This window comes from Excalfactoria chinensis, chromosome 5, assembly GCF_039878825.1.
Source record: "Excalfactoria chinensis isolate bCotChi1 chromosome 5, bCotChi1.hap2, whole genome shotgun sequence".
In the NCBI taxonomy this organism is placed as follows: domain Eukaryota; kingdom Metazoa; phylum Chordata; class Aves; order Galliformes; family Phasianidae; genus Excalfactoria; species Excalfactoria chinensis.
In genome coordinates, this window is record NC_092829.1 from 3025123 (window position 1) to 3045956 (window position 20834).

Below are 20834 nucleotides of genomic sequence, written 5' to 3' on the forward strand. Positions count from 1 at the left end.
TCCACGTTTAATACTAGACCAGGTCTAATACCAGGCCAAGATGGAACCTCTTGAGTTTACCAACAGTCTCCCAGTGACAAACAGACTCAGTGCAGGTCTCCAGGTGAGCTCAGTGGCTGTAACTCCATCAGTCGTTATTTGGGTCAAGAGCTCTTTACAGAGCTGCAAGCTCAGGTTAATTACTACCTTAGTGAGCCAGAGGAGGCAGAGGACTTAGCAAAGAGACACTGACACAGTCAGTGGGCAGTGCTGCCAGTTTCTGCCTGCACTTCTAACCAACCACCCAGCCTTGCCACCATCACGCTGGCTTCCTGAGCTCAGTCATTTAGTCTGGGGAGTGCCTGCAGGGCCTGGAGCATGCAGGAGGGGAACAGGAGGCTGTACATGAGGCTCTGTGCTCTGAGGGGTTTCCCTGGCTGGACTATTGTATGTTCTCTGCCTTGCAGCCTCTGAATGCAGACAGAGCCGGATCCTGGTGGGTGAGTGCCAAAGAAAACTCTTAGTTTGTAGCCGAGTCTCATACTTGCCTTTATGGTGTTCTTTTAACATCAAAATAAGATTCATATATAAAGCAGAGCACACAAGAATATATGTCTAGTAATAGTGACAGTGAAATGTCATTTTTGGATGAAACGTTTTTATTTCCCTTCCTTTTTAGTCTCGCCTTTTTTAGTTTTCTATCCACTGATTTTACCCAGAATTTCCAGCCTGTGGAAATGTATGCCCATGTTTATTTAGCACTGCTGCTTCTTCTGTGCTAGCAGTATGGATTTAGACATTGGCGCATCCTTTATGCAGTTCAGAGAATGACTTCAAGAAAAGTCCTAATCCAGCAAAGGTGGATTCTTCAGTAAGGAAAAATACAGCTCAGACTGCAAGAATAAAGGAGGAAAGGGTCTCTGCTGAGTTCTGCCTCTTCTAGGAAAAATGCTAGATTTCTCACTCCGAGGGTGGTGACCCCAGCACTTGGTCTTGTTGAACCTCATCCCATCGATCCCTATGGATCAGCCTGTCCTGGTCCCTCTGTAGGGCCTGTTTACCCTCAGGCAGATCAGCACTTCCAAACAACTTGCTGTCATCTACAAAAATTATTGAGGGTGCAGTGGATAGATGCATAATGCAAGGGGCTTTGACTGGATTGCCTACAGAGGAACCCACATTGGTGATTCTCTGAGCAGAAGCAGCAAAGACTCACATGTGGAGGATGACCAAATTGCAGAACGGGAACAGGATACTGTCACAGTTTAACCTAAAATCTACCTGCACCCGTGACAGGGGAAATAGACGGCCTGCAAGGCCGCTATCCCAAAAGGAAAAGGGAAAAGGGAAATAAATACAGCGGCAGTGATCTAAGGAGGCACACTTATTTACTAAATACTATATCGGAATACAGAATAACACAATATAATACAATATAATTGGAATTAAGGCTAACGAATCAAGTAAAAATAAGAGAGAGTGAGTCCCGAAACCAAGAGGCCTACTGTAACTCTAGGCGAAACGGCTGGAACGCTCCCACACGACTCCCCCATGGCTGGCAAGGTAAAAAGGCTTGGCACCTCAGAGTGACCACGCACATAGAAGGATGCAACAGGAGCTGTGTGGGAGGCCAAGGTCTCTTCCAAAATTCCCCAGCAGCCTCCGTACTTGGGAGGCCCACCAGGCCCATCCAGGCCAACTGCTTGGCTGCAAAGATGGAGTCAGCAACAGTGTTAGAGGGTATCATTCACCAGAGGTGCACTGGTCACAGCCATCACCTCAAGCATCTGCACGCTGACCGTTCGGTTTGTGAAGACAGCAGCCTGTGAATTACGGTTGGAATCCTGCCAACCCACTGTCCTGAGATGAAGAGTCTCATGCCCTTCTGACTGAGCTAACTGGGCCATTTCAAGGCCTCGAGCAGTGTCCCACTGCGCAAGCGATCCTTCCATGCAGCTTCCCTACACTGGTAGACGGGAAGGGGGAACCAAAAGAGCCTTGCGTGATCCGTGATGAGATGGTCCTGGATCTACTTAGAAAGCTGAATGTTTATAAGTCCATGGGGCCGGATGGGTTGCACCCTAGAGTTCTGAGGGAGTTGGCGGATGTGGTCGCCAAACCACTATCCATAATTTTTCAGCAGTCTTGGCTGACTGGGGATGTCCCGGTGGATTGGAGACTGGCAAATGTGACGCCTATCTTCAAAAAGGGCCGGAAAGATGATCCTGGCAGCTACAGGCCCATCAGTCTCACCTCGGTGCCTGGGAAGGTTATGGAAAGGATAATCTCAGGTATCATCATGGACGAACTAAAGGTCAGCCATGGGATCGGGCCTAGTCAGCATGGGTTTATGAATGGTAGATCCTGCCTGACTAACCTGATTTCATTCTATGACAAGGTGACCCGCTTAGTAGATGAGGGAAAGGCTGTCGACGTGGTCTACCTGGACTTCAGTAAGGCCTTTGACACTGTCCCCCATAACATTCTGGTAGAGAAGCTGGCTGCCCGTGGTTTGGATGGGTGCACGCTCCGCTGGGTGAAGAACTGGTTGGATGGCCGGGCCCAGAGAGTTGTGGTCAATGGAGTGGAATCCAGTTGGCGGCCGGTCACAAGTGGCATCCCCCAGGGCTCGGTGCTTGGGCCGCTTCTGTTTAACATCTTCATTGATGATTTGGATGAGGGGATTGAGTGCACCCTCAGTAAGTTCGCAGACGACACTAAGCTGGGAGGGAGTGTTGATCTGCCTGAGGGGAGAAGGGCACTACAGAGAGACCTGGATAGACTTGATCGATGGGCCAAGGTTAATGGAATGAGTTTCAACAGGGCCAAGTGTCGGGTCCTGCATTTTGGTCATAACAACCCCAGGCAATCCTACAGGCTTGGGGAGGTGTGGCTGGAAAGCTCCCAGACGGAAAGGGACCTTGGTGTGCTGATGGACAGTCGGCTGAATATGAGCCAGCAGTGTGCCCAGGTGGCCAAGAAGGCCAATGGCATCCTGGCTTGTATCAGGAATGGTGTGGTGAGCAGGACTAAGGAAGTCATCCTGCCCCTTTACTCAGCATTGGTGAGGCCTCACCTCGAGTACTGTGTCCAGTTTTGGGCACCTCAGCACAAGAAGGACATGGAGGTACTGGAGCAGGTCCAGAGAAGGGCAACGAGGCTCGTGAAGGGCTTGGAGAATCAGCCCTATGAGGAGAGACTAAGGAAGCTGGGGCTGTTTAGTCTGAGGAAGAGGAGGCTGAGGGGAGACCTTATTGCTGTCTTCCAGTACCTGAAAGGTTCTTACAGTGAGAGTGGGGCAGGTCTATTCTCACTACTGACTTGTGACAGGACGAGGGGAAATGGCCTCAAGTTGCGCCAGGGCAAGTTTAGGTTGGATATTAGAAAGAACTTCTTTACAGAAAGGGTGGTTAGGTACTGGAATGGGCTCCCCAAGGAGGTGGTTGAATCGCCATCCCTGGATGTGTTTAAGAGCCGCTTGGGCTACTGGTTAGGCTGCGGTTGGACTTGATGATCTTCAAGGTCTTTTCCAACCTGAGTAATTCTATGATTCTATGATTCTATGATTCCGTAAGATCTTTTGCCAAGCTGCAGCCATTTCGCTAGATGGATTTTGGGGTTCTTTTGGGACGAATCCCTTTAGCTGACCATACAAGGGCTTCATCAATCCAGAAGGTATCCCCAAAGCGCCCCGAACCCACTGGAGGGCTCCTACCAGTTTCTGCATATCCCATAGTTTCTTAACACGTGGTTGAATATCAAGACCCACCAGCTGCATCATCTCAGTGCTAAACTTATATCCCAAGCACTCTGCTCTAATTCCCTCTTGCATGTCTATACCATGCACAGGGTGAAAGGGATCATCTTGTTCAGCTGCCACAGCCCTCCCAAGCTCACTCATCCACCCCTCTTTCCAGAGTGTATATTGCACCAGCTTGAGAATCACGCACGTGAGGCTTTCAATGTCGTGATGGAGCACAGGGCCATGAGCCGTTAAAGTCTCTAACGTGTTTAAAGCCAGGGGCAAACGGAACTCGCGGCAGCAGCCGGCAGCCCGGTGCCGGAAGGTGGAGCGGCTCCGCGCCGGGGAACCGAGCCCCGGCCCCTCGCGTGACAGGCGGGCTGCCCCCTGGGACGGAGGGAATGTGGAAGCGCCGGCGGAGCCCGCCCGCCTGCACAGAGCGGGGCGGCCCCAGGTCTGACCGCAGCGTCGGGCTGCCCCGCCGCCGCCATCTCACAGCCACAACTGGATACGCCTCCAAAGCCCCCGACAAGCCCTTATCTTCTGCTACTGCTCTAATCTTTGCCCAGTCCGTAACTTGACCACGTTTATAGTCCCCAACGCTTAAAGCAGGACCCACCCCGTCCTAAGGAGGCACACTTGTTTACTAAATACTATATCGGAATACAGAATAACACAATATAATACAATATAATTGGAATTAAGGCTAACGAATCAAGTAAAATAGGAGAGAGTGAGTCCCGAAACCGAGAGGCCTACGGTAACTCTAAGCAAAATGGCCGGAACGCTCCCACACGGCTCCCCCATGGCTGGCAGGATCCAAGAGAGCGAGTCCAGCACTGAAGTGACATTATATAGAGTCCTTGTATATGACTGACCGTGGTGTTCTCTGGGACATTCAGTCTTCTTTTCTGAGCAGCACATTCGTCAAAATTATCCATGCTTTATCATTCCCTGATGTCATGATTCCCTGACATTTCCAACATTGTTGTGGTAAAGGCCTTCGCTAAGCACAGTGACCTGAGATAAGCACAGAGTCAAGTTTAACATGCCATAAACAGAGGAGGATCTGGAGAGGAGGATGGAAGGCACCAGCCTCGAGCTCCGGCTGCAGGGCTCCTCCAAATGCAGGAAACAACGGACACCCAGAGACTGGTCAAGTACAGAAATCTGAATGCTAAGGGAGCGTCCAGGAAAGAACAGGTCCTGTTTCACTGGGTTACACAGCTTCTGTTGGTTAATAATATTTATTGAAATCCTTGTTACAGAAACAGACAAGGAGAGCGATTATCTTCTCTGGAGAAACCTACACTGGGCAACCTGCTGTAGCAGGGGGTTGGTCTAGGGGATCTCCTGAGGTCCAGACGACTTCCAGCCCTGATGATCTGGGATCTGCCCTGGCTTCAGGAGGTGACTCTGGCCTTACCTCGCAGTAGTCAATACACCCATGGCTGGGAGCCTTGTGCTGCAGGCAGCAAGGTATGCAGGTGAAGCACAGCTGGTCTGACAGCTGCCATCACGCTCCTGTCCTACAGGGCCATCTCCTTACCTACCAGACCACTCTGTGCCTGCAGGGCTGCCTTGGTTCATCACCCACCGGCTGAGAAGGGTGGGGTCGGGCTGCCCATTTGTGACATCAGCAGGGATGCATTGCATCACAATGCAGGGGATGGGTTTAGGGCCAGGGGCAGGCAGCGCTGCTGCATTTTGTCCTGGGCCATTGGTGAGTGCAGCAGCAGGGGAAGGTCGGGCTGGCCTCGGTCCCTGCTGCCACCCAGCTCCCTCGTACCCACTGCTCCTCCCTGTGCGCAGGGCCACGCGGCTCCTGGCCCCGCTCCCTCCCAGCCCCACTGATCCCCCTCTCCCATCTCTTGCAGATCATGGCTTTGGTGTTTCTTCTCGCATTGGTGCGGGTGCTAAGTGTCAGTGTCAAAACTGATGTGCTTATGCTCGAGAACGTGCAGCGGCGCGAGGCTGATCTGCAGCCGTACATGATACCTCCGCAGCACGAGATAGAGCAGAGGAATGTGGAGCAGAGCTGGGTGGACATGCTGGGTCTGCTCTTTACTCTGGTGGAGTACTGGAGGATCTGGTTCTATGTGGGGCTGATTCTGTTGCTCTTTTGGAACATGGTGCAGTCCCTAAAAATGAACCAGCGTGATGAAGGCAGCAGTGAAAACGACAGCTCCGGCAGCGAGGAGGAGGCAGCGGGGGCGGAGAAAGAGGAAGAGGAAGAGGAAGAGGAAGAGGTGGAAGAGGTGGAAGAGGTGAAACAGGTGAAAAAGGAGGAATATGAGGAACAGGTGGAAAAGAAGGAACAGGAGGTGCAGGAGGAACTGCTGGAAGAGCAGGAGCAGGTGGAACTGGTGGAACAGCAGCAGCAGGAGGAACAGGTGGAACAGGAGGTGCAGGTGGAACAGGTGGAACAGGGGGTGCAGGAGGAACAGGTGAAACAGCAGGTGCAGGTGGAACAGGTGGAACAGCAGCAGCAGGTGGAACTGGTGAAAAAGGAGGAAGAGGAAGAAGAGGAAGAAGAGGAGGATGAGGAGGAGGAGGAGGAAGAAGAGGAAGAAGACTACCATCTTTCAAAATTTACCGAATTTATCACACGGTGTGCCCTGGAATATGCGCAAGGAAGGGCCACCAGGTGCCATCTGGTGGAGAAGCTGATGAACGACCTCCTGAACACCTTCAGATTTTTCTGGTCCGACACTTTCTTCCCGGTTCTGCAGACTGCCATTGGGGTGGGCAGCGCCTTTGAAGGCTGGAGTCACCAGGAGTTGGACACTGTGTACCGCCTGATCGTGCCCATAGAGGCCCCCCAAGGGCACAGCTTCCTCCTGGAGCTGGGAGATGAAGGGGACGTGCTGGCAAGGAACTCCCGCATCCGCGTGGAGCTGCAGTGCATGTGCCCAATACAGCAGCAGCTGGAGGATGTGCTGTGCTTCCTCCACCACCAGGAGGATGAGCTGAGCCAAAATCAGGAACCCAGCCTCCTACAGACACTCTGCACCGACTCCTACCTGGATGTGCAGAAAACTGTCACCTGGTTCACCGTACAGGTGGATGCAGTCTGGAAGGCCACCCGCCGGGCGCAAGCCTACGACCTGAAGGTGCTGCCTTCCAGCCGCTCCTGCAATCTCCAGCTGACAGAAACCTCCAGCGGGGAAAAAATCCTTGTTGAGCTGCTGTTCGGGGTGCAGCAAGGCAACTCGGACATCTTCCTGACCAGCCAGAACACAGAGGGCGGCTTTACGCCCAGCACAGCATGGCCGCAGAGCTGCGCTGTGGCGGAAAAGAAGTTCTTCCAGCACACAGCCAGGAATGCTCTACATGACAGCACCCACCTGAGCTGCCTGACGTTCCTTGCCTGCGCCTCTGTGCAAATGGGCTTTTCCACCTATGTCATCAAGACTATTGTCCTCCACTTGCTGGCCCTCATCCCTTTGAAGAAATGGAGCAGGACGAATTTCGTGAGTCAGCTGCTGGATCTCCTGCGGTACCTGGAGTACTGCGTGAAGGAGAAATGCCTGACCCACTTCCTTGTTGGCAACGGGAACTTGCACAACACAGTTGTCCTGCCAGAGGCCTTCCAATCCGCCACCCCACTCAACCTCTTCCAGCACCTGAAGGAGGACCCGGCTGCCTACTTCAGGGCGCAGCGTGACTTCAGGAAGCTGAAAGATCGCTTCCTCAGACTGCTGATATTCCGACATTGAGAGGGACCTTTGTCCAAACTCTTCTCTTGTTTTTGCTCAAAGCTACATCCTGTGAGCAATAAGACTCTGAGACCTACCTAGGAGGCCAGAGGTGGGTGTTGCCGTGTGGCAGTCAGCGTCACTTTGGAGAGAGCTTACTGGTGGCAGATCCGGCCTGTGACCAAATGACTCCAGCTTGGTATAGGAGATCTGGGGATGGAACCATTGTATCTTGTGAAGGCAAGATGCAAGCAGACGCTTCCTTGCTCCCTCTTACCTGCTGGCAAGGCCCGAAGGGTGGGAACAGGAGGAGTTCCTGCTGTGGTCCAAGAAACAGCAAGCTGTCACTCCAAACAGAGCTGACGCAAACACTCTGGACTTACAAATAAGTCTGAACTGTCATTGGAACAAGTCATCCTTGTGGTCGTCGTTGTCAACGAAGTAACAACCTCTGACGACCCATCTCTACTGAAGATCAACATCTGAACTACGAGTCATGCTGGAAACCCGGTGGTGACTAATTCTCTCTTGCTTTCTACAAAGACTCTTTGCTTTTATTTCCAATCTCTTTTCTATCGCCCGACTTCCCTTTCCCATTTCCCTAAACAACAACAACTTTTAATAAACTAACTAACATTATCTTGTTGTGTCGGGTGTACGTATATTGAAAGAACCTCCCCTCCCTGCTCTAAACTGGAGCAAGACAGCCTTGGTGTGGTGAACGACCTCCTGAACACCTTCAGATTTTTCTGGTCCGACACTTTCTTCCCGGTTCTGCAGACTGCCATTGGGGTGGGCAGCGCCTTTGAAGGCTGGAGTCACCAGGAGTTGGACACTGTGTACCGCCTGATCGTGCCCATAGAGGCCCCCCAAGGGCACAGCTTCCTCCTGGAGCTGGGAGATGAAGGGGACGTGCTGGCAAGGAACTCAGAGCTGCTGCTACTGAGAGCTAGGCATTACAAGACCTCAGGTCCACATCCCATAATGCACTCCTGGGGCAAGGAATCCTAAGGCCATCACTCATTGCTCATCACACAGACAGAGCATGCTACAGGAATATGGCATTTCCAGAACATTCCCTCTAAGCACCCAGCCTTGGGAACCTGGTTAGCTGTGTCTTTGATGGGTACCAAGGGGGTTCCCAGCAGCATGGCTGTGACTGAAGCCCAGCAGAGCTCAGGGATGTGTTTGTCATGCACGTCCATCCTGTCCGAGCTAAACTGGTGGGATGAATGCAATCTATGCAAGACGTTTCACTGAAGTGACAGGGATTTCTAATCCACGTTGATTTGTTGTGAAGCTTCTGTGGAGAAGTGGATTATTTCCCCAAATCTCTCCCACCCTTCAGTCAAATCTTTTCCTGGAGGAACAAAAATCAAAAGGATCATTCGGACTTCTTCAAAAATGAAATATTTCAATGCATACAACTTTGAAGTGGTTTTTTTGCTCCAATCCTCTTCCAATGCTGAATGGTTGACCCACCTCTTCTTATCTGCCTGGGCAGGAGAATGAAGGAGGAACCAACAACAGCACGAGCTCATGGCAGTACGGGCAGTAAGCATAAGGCTGGTAACTCCTGATCAAAGCCTGGGAGGGCCCAAGAGATCAACCAAGGTCGCGGAGAAAGCATCAAACACATCTTGAACACCAGGTTTCTAATTGTATAAGCTTGACTCAAAGCCCACTGTGTTGATGCCTTTTTCCACTGATTTACAGAGATGTGTCTTTCTTAGCATTAACGTTTATCAGAGGTACGATTGTACATCCCAGGTACCAAAAGCCAAGCCTCAGTATAATAAGGAAACCTGACATTTACTGTATGAGCAGCAAAGCTGGTTACGTAGCATAAAACAAGACCACTAGGTGCTGCCTGGGGTTACTCCTACCAAATGTATTTGCACATACAACAACGACATCAGCTGGGGAACCCATTATCTGGTAACATCCCAGCTTCCCCCCACTTGTGAAGGTCATGAAGCATTACATTATCCTATAAAATAAAGAAGATAAATGAACGTTCCTTCCAGAACAGGACACACTGCAGAAAATGAGGTTCCTTAGGCCTGATCTGAAATGGAATTTCAGCTGAATCAGAATTCCTGAAGTCCAAATTCTTGCTTTCACACCAGCCCCAAACCCTCGTCCTTGAAACCAAGCAGCTTCAAATGCTTCATCCAACAAGGAGGAATGTGCTGACAGCAGACAAAGGAATGTGTTTGATAGGACACCGTGTGTAAAAAAAGCTTTGAGACCACATTGGAAGTATTTCTTTCCCTCAGTGAAAATGTTTTAGCTGAGTTCCAGAGAAGAAATAACTGATGGAAGGAACTGGCACAGAAGAATTTCAATCCACGCAGTTAAAACTTTGCAAAGAAAACAATCTCTTAGCAAAAACATTGACAGCATTAATACAAAGCTGCCACTTGCCTTAGCTGCAGCTCCTTCTGCTTTTACAAAAATAAAGGCAGTGGGTTATTTTCTAAGCCCTCAGTGTTCACAATCACATGCATTTCATTTCTCTGTCTTCTTTCTCTCCAGAACAACTTGCTGTGTATCTTGTGATAGACAACATAAACCTGTCATACGGGCCAAGAGGAGATGTTATACGGTGCCCAGCCATCTGTGCTATTATCACAGAATCATAGAATCACAGAATGGCCCAGGCTGGAAGGGACCTCAAGGGTCACCAACCCCCCCTGCCACATGCAGGGCCACCAACCTCCACGTTTAATACTAGACCAGGTCTAATACCAGGCCAAGATGGAACCTCTTGAGTTTACCAACAGTCTCCCAGTGACAAACAGACTCAGTGCAGGTCTCCAGGTGAGCTCAGTGGCTGTAACTCCATCAGTCGTTATTTGGGTCAAGAGCTCTTTACAGAGCTGCAAGCTCAGGTTAATTACTACCTTAGTGAGCCAGAGGAGGCAGAGGACTTAGCAAAGAGACACTGACACAGTCAGTGGGCAGTGCTGCCAGTTTCTGCCTGCACTTCTAACCAACCACCCAGCCTTGCCACCATCACGCTGGCTTCCTGAGCTCAGTCATTTAGTCTGGGGAGTGCCTGCAGGGCCTGGAGCATGCAGGAGGGGAACAGGAGGCTGTACATGAGGCTCTGTGCTCTGAGGGGTTTCCCTGGCTGGACTATTGTATGTTCTCTGCCTTGCAGCCTCTGAATGCAGACAGAGCCGGATCCTGGTGGGTGAGTGCCAAAGAAAACTCTTAGTTTGTAGCCGAGTCTCATACTTGCCTTTATGGTGTTCTTTTAACATCAAAATAAGATTCATATATAAAGCAGAGCACACAAGAATATATGTCTAGTAATAGTGACAGTGAAATGTCATTTTTGGATGAAACGTTTTTATTTCCCTTCCTTTTTAGTCTCGCCTTTTTTAGTTTTCTATCCACTGATTTTACCCAGAATTTCCAGCCTGTGGAAATGTATGCCCATGTTTATTTAGCACTGCTGCTTCTTCTGTGCTAGCAGTATGGATTTAGACATTGGCGCATCCTTTATGCAGTTCAGAGAATGACTTCAAGAAAAGTCCTAATCCAGCAAAGGTGGATTCTTCAGTAAGGAAAAATACAGCTCAGACTGCAAGAATAAAGGAGGAAAGGGTCTCTGCTGAGTTCTGCCTCTTCTAGGAAAAATGCTAGATTTCTCACTCCGAGGGTGGTGACCCCAGCACTTGGTCTTGTTGAACCTCATCCCATCGATCCCTATGGATCAGCCTGTCCTGGTCCCTCTGTAGGGCCTGTTTACCCTCAGGCAGATCAGCACTTCCAAACAACTTGCTGTCATCTACAAAAATTATTGAGGGTGCAGTGGATAGATGCATAATGCAAGGGGCTTTGACTGGATTGCCTACAGAGGAACCCACATTGGTGATTCTCTGAGCAGAAGCAGCAAAGACTCACATGTGGAGGATGACCAAATTGCAGAACGGGAACAGGATACTGTCACAGTTTAACCTAAAATCTACCTGCACCCGTGACAGGGGAAATAGACGGCCTGCAAGGCCGCTATCCCAAAAGGAAAAGGGAAAAGGGAAATAAATACAGCGGCAGTGATCTAAGGAGGCACACTTATTTACTAAATACTATATCGGAATACAGAATAACACAATATAATACAATATAATTGGAATTAAGGCTAACGAATCAAGTAAAAATAAGAGAGAGTGAGTCCCGAAACCAAGAGGCCTACTGTAACTCTAGGCGAAACGGCTGGAACGCTCCCACACGACTCCCCCATGGCTGGCAAGGTAAAAAGGCTTGGCACCTCAGAGTGACCACGCACATAGAAGGATGCAACAGGAGCTGTGTGGGAGGCCAAGGTCTCTTCCAAAATTCCCCAGCAGCCTCCGTACTTGGGAGGCCCACCAGGCCCATCCAGGCCAACTGCTTGGCTGCAAAGATGGAGTCAGCAACAGTGTTAGAGGGTATCATTCACCAGAGGTGCACTGGTCACAGCCATCACCTCAAGCATCTGCACGCTGACCGTTCGGTTTGTGAAGACAGCAGCCTGTGAATTACGGTTGGAATCCTGCCAACCCACTGTCCTGAGATGAAGAGTCTCATGCCCTTCTGACTGAGCTAACTGGGCCATTTCAAGGCCTCGAGCAGTGTCCCACTGCGCAAGCGATCCTTCCATGCAGCTTCCCTACACTGGTAGACGGGAAGGGGGAACCAAAAGAGCCTTGCGTGATCCGTGATGAGATGGTCCTGGATCTACTTAGAAAGCTGAATGTTTATAAGTCCATGGGGCCGGATGGGTTGCACCCTAGAGTTCTGAGGGAGTTGGCGGATGTGGTCGCCAAACCACTATCCATAATTTTTCAGCAGTCTTGGCTGACTGGGGATGTCCCGGTGGATTGGAGACTGGCAAATGTGACGCCTATCTTCAAAAAGGGCCGGAAAGATGATCCTGGCAGCTACAGGCCCATCAGTCTCACCTCGGTGCCTGGGAAGGTTATGGAAAGGATAATCTCAGGTATCATCATGGACGAACTAAAGGTCAGCCATGGGATCGGGCCTAGTCAGCATGGGTTTATGAATGGTAGATCCTGCCTGACTAACCTGATTTCATTCTATGACAAGGTGACCCGCTTAGTAGATGAGGGAAAGGCTGTCGACGTGGTCTACCTGGACTTCAGTAAGGCCTTTGACACTGTCCCCCATAACATTCTGGTAGAGAAGCTGGCTGCCCGTGGTTTGGATGGGTGCACGCTCCGCTGGGTGAAGAACTGGTTGGATGGCCGGGCCCAGAGAGTTGTGGTCAATGGAGTGGAATCCAGTTGGCGGCCGGTCACAAGTGGCATCCCCCAGGGCTCGGTGCTTGGGCCGCTTCTGTTTAACATCTTCATTGATGATTTGGATGAGGGGATTGAGTGCACCCTCAGTAAGTTCGCAGACGACACTAAGCTGGGAGGGAGTGTTGATCTGCCTGAGGGGAGAAGGGCACTACAGAGAGACCTGGATAGACTTGATCGATGGGCCAAGGTTAATGGAATGAGTTTCAACAGGGCCAAGTGTCGGGTCCTGCATTTTGGTCATAACAACCCCAGGCAATCCTACAGGCTTGGGGAGGTGTGGCTGGAAAGCTCCCAGACGGAAAGGGACCTTGGTGTGCTGATGGACAGTCGGCTGAATATGAGCCAGCAGTGTGCCCAGGTGGCCAAGAAGGCCAATGGCATCCTGGCTTGTATCAGGAATGGTGTGGTGAGCAGGACTAAGGAAGTCATCCTGCCCCTTTACTCAGCATTGGTGAGGCCTCACCTCGAGTACTGTGTCCAGTTTTGGGCACCTCAGCACAAGAAGGACATGGAGGTACTGGAGCAGGTCCAGAGAAGGGCAACGAGGCTCGTGAAGGGCTTGGAGAATCAGCCCTATGAGGAGAGACTAAGGAAGCTGGGGCTGTTTAGTCTGAGGAAGAGGAGGCTGAGGGGAGACCTTATTGCTGTCTTCCAGTACCTGAAAGGTTCTTACAGTGAGAGTGGGGCAGGTCTATTCTCACTACTGACTTGTGACAGGACGAGGGGAAATGGCCTCAAGTTGCGCCAGGGCAAGTTTAGGTTGGATATTAGAAAGAACTTCTTTACAGAAAGGGTGGTTAGGTACTGGAATGGGCTCCCCAAGGAGGTGGTTGAATCGCCATCCCTGGATGTGTTTAAGAGCCGCTTGGGCTACTGGTTAGGCTGCGGTTGGACTTGATGATCTTCAAGGTCTTTTCCAACCTGAGTAATTCTATGATTCTATGATTCTATGATTCCGTAAGATCTTTTGCCAAGCTGCAGCCATTTCGCTAGATGGATTTTGGGGTTCTTTTGGGACGAATCCCTTTAGCTGACCATACAAGGGCTTCATCAATCCAGAAGGTATCCCCAAAGCGCCCCGAACCCACTGGAGGGCTCCTACCAGTTTCTGCATATCCCATAGTTTCTTAACACGTGGTTGAATATCAAGACCCACCAGCTGCATCATCTCAGTGCTAAACTTATATCCCAAGCACTCTGCTCTAATTCCCTCTTGCATGTCTATACCATGCACAGGGTGAAAGGGATCATCTTGTTCAGCTGCCACAGCCCTCCCAAGCTCACTCATCCACCCCTCTTTCCAGAGTGTATATTGCACCAGCTTGAGAATCACGCACGTGAGGCTTTCAATGTCGTGATGGAGCACAGGGCCATGAGCCGTTAAAGTCTCTAACGTGTTTAAAGCCAGGGGCAAACGGAACTCGCGGCAGCAGCCGGCAGCCCGGTGCCGGAAGGTGGAGCGGCTCCGCGCCGGGGAACCGAGCCCCGGCCCCTCGCGTGACAGGCGGGCTGCCCCCTGGGACGGAGGGAATGTGGAAGCGCCGGCGGAGCCCGCCCGCCTGCACAGAGCGGGGCGGCCCCAGGTCTGACCGCAGCGTCGGGCTGCCCCGCCGCCGCCATCTCACAGCCACAACTGGATACGCCTCCAAAGCCCCCGACAAGCCCTTATCTTCTGCTACTGCTCTAATCTTTGCCCAGTCCGTAACTTGACCACGTTTATAGTCCCCAACGCTTAAAGCAGGACCCACCCCGTCCTAAGGAGGCACACTTGTTTACTAAATACTATATCGGAATACAGAATAACACAATATAATACAATATAATTGGAATTAAGGCTAACGAATCAAGTAAAATAGGAGAGAGTGAGTCCCGAAACCGAGAGGCCTACGGTAACTCTAAGCAAAATGGCCGGAACGCTCCCACACGGCTCCCCCATGGCTGGCAGGATCCAAGAGAGCGAGTCCAGCACTGAAGTGACATTATATAGAGTCCTTGTATATGACTGACCGTGGTGTTCTCTGGGACATTCAGTCTTCTTTTCTGAGCAGCACATTCGTCAAAATTATCCATGCTTTATCATTCCCTGATGTCATGATTCCCTGACATTTCCAACATTGTTGTGGTAAAGGCCTTCGCTAAGCACAGTGACCTGAGATAAGCACAGAGTCAAGTTTAACATGCCATAAACAGAGGAGGATCTGGAGAGGAGGATGGAAGGCACCAGCCTCGAGCTCCGGCTGCAGGGCTCCTCCAAATGCAGGAAACAACGGACACCCAGAGACTGGTCAAGTACAGAAATCTGAATGCTAAGGGAGCGTCCAGGAAAGAACAGGTCCTGTTTCACTGGGTTACACAGCTTCTGTTGGTTAATAATATTTATTGAAATCCTTGTTACAGAAACAGACAAGGAGAGCGATTATCTTCTCTGGAGAAACCTACACTGGGCAACCTGCTGTAGCAGGGGGTTGGTCTAGGGGATCTCCTGAGGTCCAGACGACTTCCAGCCCTGATGATCTGGGATCTGCCCTGGCTTCAGGAGGTGACTCTGGCCTTACCTCGCAGTAGTCAATACACCCATGGCTGGGAGCCTTGTGCTGCAGGCAGCAAGGTATGCAGGTGAAGCACAGCTGGTCTGACAGCTGCCATCACGCTCCTGTCCTACAGGGCCATCTCCTTACCTACCAGACCACTCTGTGCCTGCAGGGCTGCCTTGGTTCATCACCCACCGGCTGAGAAGGGTGGGGTCGGGCTGCCCATTTGTGACATCAGCAGGGATGCATTGCATCACAATGCAGGGGATGGGTTTAGGGCCAGGGGCAGGCAGCGCTGCTGCATTTTGTCCTGGGCCATTGGTGAGTGCAGCAGCAGGGGAAGGTCGGGCTGGCCTCGGTCCCTGCTGCCACCCAGCTCCCTCGTACCCACTGCTCCTCCCTGTGCGCAGGGCCACGCGGCTCCTGGCCCCGCTCCCTCCCAGCCCCACTGATCCCCCTCTCCCATCTCTTGCAGATCATGGCTTTGGTGTTTCTTCTCGCATTGGTGCGGGTGCTAAGTGTCAGTGTCAAAACTGATGTGCTTATGCTCGAGAACGTGCAGCGGCGCGAGGCTGATCTGCAGCCGTACATGATACCTCCGCAGCACGAGATAGAGCAGAGGAATGTGGAGCAGAGCTGGGTGGACATGCTGGGTCTGCTCTTTACTCTGGTGGAGTACTGGAGGATCTGGTTCTATGTGGGGCTGATTCTGTTGCTCTTTTGGAACATGGTGCAGTCCCTAAAAATGAACCAGCGTGATGAAGGCAGCAGTGAAAACGACAGCTCCGGCAGCGAGGAGGAGGCAGCGGGGGCGGAGAAAGAGGAAGAGGAAGAGGAAGAGGAAGAGGTGGAAGAGGTGGAAGAGGTGAAACAGGTGAAAAAGGAGGAATATGAGGAACAGGTGGAAAAGAAGGAACAGGAGGTGCAGGAGGAACTGCTGGAAGAGCAGGAGCAGGTGGAACTGGTGGAACAGCAGCAGCAGGAGGAACAGGTGGAACAGGAGGTGCAGGTGGAACAGGTGGAACAGGGGGTGCAGGAGGAACAGGTGAAACAGCAGGTGCAGGTGGAACAGGTGGAACAGCAGCAGCAGGTGGAACTGGTGAAAAAGGAGGAAGAGGAAGAAGAGGAAGAAGAGGAGGATGAGGAGGAGGAGGAGGAAGAAGAGGAAGAAGACTACCATCTTTCAAAATTTACCGAATTTATCACACGGTGTGCCCTGGAATATGCGCAAGGAAGGGCCACCAGGTGCCATCTGGTGGAGAAGCTGATGAACGACCTCCTGAACACCTTCAGATTTTTCTGGTCCGACACTTTCTTCCCGGTTCTGCAGACTGCCATTGGGGTGGGCAGCGCCTTTGAAGGCTGGAGTCACCAGGAGTTGGACACTGTGTACCGCCTGATCGTGCCCATAGAGGCCCCCCAAGGGCACAGCTTCCTCCTGGAGCTGGGAGATGAAGGGGACGTGCTGGCAAGGAACTCCCGCATCCGCGTGGAGCTGCAGTGCATGTGCCCAATACAGCAGCAGCTGGAGGATGTGCTGTGCTTCCTCCACCACCAGGAGGATGAGCTGAGCCAAAATCAGGAACCCAGCCTCCTACAGACACTCTGCACCGACTCCTACCTGGATGTGCAGAAAACTGTCACCTGGTTCACCGTACAGGTGGATGCAGTCTGGAAGGCCACCCGCCGGGCGCAAGCCTACGACCTGAAGGTGCTGCCTTCCAGCCGCTCCTGCAATCTCCAGCTGACAGAAACCTCCAGCGGGGAAAAAATCCTTGTTGAGCTGCTGTTCGGGGTGCAGCAAGGCAACTCGGACATCTTCCTGACCAGCCAGAACACAGAGGGCGGCTTTACGCCCAGCACAGCATGGCCGCAGAGCTGCGCTGTGGCGGAAAAGAAGTTCTTCCAGCACACAGCCAGGAATGCTCTACATGACAGCACCCACCTGAGCTGCCTGACGTTCCTTGCCTGCGCCTCTGTGCAAATGGGCTTTTCCACCTATGTCATCAAGACTATTGTCCTCCACTTGCTGGCCCTCATCCCTTTGAAGAAATGGAGCAGGACGAATTTCGTGAGTCAGCTGCTGGATCTCCTGCGGTACCTGGAGTACTGCGTGAAGGAGAAATGCCTGACCCACTTCCTTGTTGGCAACGGGAACTTGCACAACACAGTTGTCCTGCCAGAGGCCTTCCAATCCGCCACCCCACTCAACCTCTTCCAGCACCTGAAGGAGGACCCGGCTGCCTACTTCAGGGCGCAGCGTGACTTCAGGAAGCTGAAAGATCGCTTCCTCAGACTGCTGATATTCCGACATTGAGAGGGACCTTTGTCCAAACTCTTCTCTTGTTTTTGCTCAAAGCTACATCCTGTGAGCAATAAGACTCTGAGACCTACCTAGGAGGCCAGAGGTGGGTGTTGCCGTGTGGCAGTCAGCGTCACTTTGGAGAGAGCTTACTGGTGGCAGATCCGGCCTGTGACCAAATGACTCCAGCTTGGTATAGGAGATCTGGGGATGGAACCATTGTATCTTGTGAAGGCAAGATGCAAGCAGACGCTTCCTTGCTCCCTCTTACCTGCTGGCAAGGCCCGAAGGGTGGGAACAGGAGGAGTTCCTGCTGTGGTCCAAGAAACAGCAAGCTGTCACTCCAAACAGAGCTGACGCAAACACTCTGGACTTACAAATAAGTCTGAACTGTCATTGGAACAAGTCATCCTTGTGGTCGTCGTTGTCAACGAAGTAACAACCTCTGACGACCCATCTCTACTGAAGATCAACATCTGAACTACGAGTCATGCTGGAAACCCGGTGGTGACTAATTCTCTCTTGCTTTCTACAAAGACTCTTTGCTTTTATTTCCAATCTCTTTTCTATCGCCCGACTTCCCTTTCCCATTTCCCTAAACAACAACAACTTTTAATAAACTAACTAACATTATCTTGTTGTGTCGGGTGTACGTATATTGAAAGAACCTCCCCTCCCTGCTCTAAACTGGAGCAAGACAGCCTTGGTGTGGTGAACGACCTCCTGAACACCTTCAGATTTTTCTGGTCCGACACTTTCTTCCCGGTTCTGCAGACTGCCATTGGGGTGGGCAGCGCCTTTGAAGGCTGGAGTCACCAGGAGTTGGACACTGTGTACCGCCTGATCGTGCCCATAGAGGCCCCCCAAGGGCACAGCTTCCTCCTGGAGCTGGGAGATGAAGGGGACGTGCTGGCAAGGAACTCAGAGCTGCTGCTACTGAGAGCTAGGCATTACAAGACCTCAGGTCCACATCCCATAATGCACTCCTGGGGCAAGGAATCCTAAGGCCATCACTCATTGCTCATCACACAGACAGAGCATGCTACAGGAATATGGCATTTCCAGAACATTCCCTCTAAGCACCCAGCCTTGGGAACCTGGTTAGCTGTGTCTTTGATGGGTACCAAGGGGGTTCCCAGCAGCATGGCTGTGACTGAAGCCCAGCAGAGCTCAGGGATGTGTTTGTCATGCACGTCCATCCTGTCCGAGCTAAACTGGTGGGATGAATGCAATCTATGCAAGACGTTTCACTGAAGTGACAGGGATTTCTAATCCACGTTGATTTGTTGTGAAGCTTCTGTGGAGAAGTGGATTATTTCCCCAAATCTCTCCCACCCTTCAGTCAAATCTTTTCCTGGAGGAACAAAAATCAAAAGGATCGTTCGGACTTCTTCAAAAATGAAATATTTCAATGCATACAACTTTGAAGTGGTTTTTTTGCTCCAATCCTCTTCCAATGCTGAATGGTTGACCCACCTCTTCTTATCTGCCTGGGCAGGAGAATGAAGGAGGAACCAACAACAGCACGAGCTCATGGCAGTATGGGCAGTAAGCATAAGGCTGGTAACTCCTGATCAAAGCCTGGGAGGGCCCAAGAGATCAACCAAGGTCGCGGAGAAAGCATCAAACACATCTTGAACACCAGGTTTCTAATTGTATAAGCTTGACTCAAAGCCCACTGTGTTGATGCCTTTTTCCACTGATTTACAGAGATGTGTCTTTCTTAGCATTAACGTTTATCAGAGGTACGATTGTACATCCCAGGTACCAAAAGCCAAGCCTCAGTATAATAAGGAAACCTGACATTTACTGTATGAGCAGCAAAGCTGGTTACGTAGCATAAAACAAGACCACTAGGTGCTGCCTGGGGTTACTCCTACCAAACGTATTTGCACATACAACAACGACATCAGCTGGGGAACCCATTATCTGGTAACATCCCAGCTTCCCCCCACTTGTGAAGGTCATGAAGCATTACATTATCCTATAAAATAAAGAAGATAAATGAACGTTCCTTCCAGAACAGGACACACTGCAGAAAATGAGGTTCCTTAGGCCTGATCTGAAATGGAATTTCAGCTGAATCAGAATTCCTGAAGTCCAAATTCTTGCTTTCACACCAGCCCCAAACCCTCGTCCTTGAAACCAAGCAGCCTCAAATGCTTCATCCAACAAGGAGGAATGTGCTGACAGCAGACAAAGGAATGTGTTTGATAGGACACCGTGTGTAAAAAAAGCTTTGAGACCACATTGGAAGTATTTCTTTCCCTCAGTGAAAATGTTTTAGCTGAGTTCCAGAGAAGAAATAACTGATGGAAGGAACTGGCACAGAAGAATTTCAATCCACGCAGTTAAAACTTTGCAAAGAAAACAATCTCTTAGCAAAAACATTGACAGCATTAATACAAAGCTGCCACTTGCCTTAGCTGCAGCTCCTTCTGCTTTTACAAAAATAAAGGCAGTGGGTTATTTTCTAAGCCCTCAGTGTTCACAATCACATGCATTTCATTTCTCTGTCTTCTTTCTCTCCAGAACAACTTGCTGTGTATCTTGTGATAGACAACATAAACCTGTCATACGGGCCAAGAGGAGATGTTATACGGTGCCCAGCCATCTGTGCTATTATCACAGAATCATAGAATCACAGAATGGCCCAGGCTGGAAGGGACCTCAAGGGTCACCAACCCCCCCTGCCACATGCAGGGCCACCAACCTCCACGTTTAATACTAGACCAGGTCTAATACCAGGCCAAGATGGAACCTCTTGAGTTTACCAACAGTCTCCCAGTGACAAACAGACTCAGTGCAGGTCTCCAGGTGAGCTCAGTGGCTGTAACTCCATCAGTCGTTATTTGGGTCAAGAGCTCTTTACAGAGCTGCAAGCTCAGGTTAATTACTACCTTAGTGAGCCAGAGGAGGCAGAGGACTTAGCAAAGAGACACTGACACAGTCAGTGGGCAGTGCTGCCAGTTTCTGCCTGCACTTCTAACCAACCACCCAGCCTTGCCACCATCACGCTGGCTTCCTGAGCTCAGTCATTTAGTCTGGGGAGTGCCTGCAGGGCCTGGAGCATGCAGGAGGGGAACAGGAGGCTGTACATGAGGCTCTGTGCTCTGAGGGGTTTCCCTGGCTGGACTATTGTATGTTCTCTGCCTTGCAGCCTCTGAATGCAGACAGAGCCGGATCCTGGTGGGTGAGTGCCAAAGAAAACTCTTAGTTTGTAGCCGAGTCTCATACTTGCCTTTATGGTGTTCTTTTAACATCAAAATA

The 20834-nt window shown here is 51.0% G+C and overlaps 3 protein-coding genes across 6 annotated transcripts in view; all 3 read left to right on the forward strand.

The window, feature by feature from the left end:
* CDKN3 (cyclin dependent kinase inhibitor 3) overlaps positions 1–20834 on the forward strand; it is a 482527-nt gene that overhangs the window by 425287 nt on the left and 36406 nt on the right. The gene's annotated exons all lie outside the window — the stretch shown is intronic.
* On the forward strand, positions 5602–7440 carry LOC140252545 (inositol 1,4,5-trisphosphate receptor-interacting protein-like 1). Its single transcript, XM_072337379.1, has 3 exons — positions 5602–5893; positions 5951–6141; positions 6250–7440. Exons 1-3 carry the CDS (start codon positions 5602–5604, stop codon positions 7438–7440), a joined length of 1674 nt encoding a protein of 557 aa, XP_072193480.1.
* On the forward strand, positions 15741–17579 carry LOC140252548 (inositol 1,4,5-trisphosphate receptor-interacting protein-like 1). The gene is made up of 3 exons (XM_072337383.1): positions 15741–16032; positions 16090–16280; positions 16389–17579. The coding sequence occupies exons 1-3, from the start codon at positions 15741–15743 to the stop codon at positions 17577–17579; spliced, it is 1674 nt and encodes a 557-aa protein (XP_072193484.1).

Bases quoted from the DNA above. Each gene is read 5' to 3' on its own strand.
- LOC140252545 (XM_072337379.1), top strand. From the start codon at position 5,602: ATGGCTTTGGTGTTTCTTCTCGCATTGGTGCGGGTGCTAAGTGTCAGT. The intron at 5,894-5,950 runs GTGAAAACGACA...AGAAAGAGGAAG, and splicing joins CCAGCGTGATGAAGGCAGCA to AGGAAGAGGAAGAGGAAGAG. The intron at 6,142-6,249 runs GTGGAACAGGGG...GAGGAAGAAGAG, and splicing joins AGGAGGTGCAGGTGGAACAG to GAAGAAGAGGAGGATGAGGA.
- LOC140252548 (XM_072337383.1), top strand. From the start codon at position 15,741: ATGGCTTTGGTGTTTCTTCTCGCATTGGTGCGGGTGCTAAGTGTCAGT. The intron at 16,033-16,089 runs GTGAAAACGACA...AGAAAGAGGAAG, and splicing joins CCAGCGTGATGAAGGCAGCA to AGGAAGAGGAAGAGGAAGAG. The intron at 16,281-16,388 runs GTGGAACAGGGG...GAGGAAGAAGAG, and splicing joins AGGAGGTGCAGGTGGAACAG to GAAGAAGAGGAGGATGAGGA.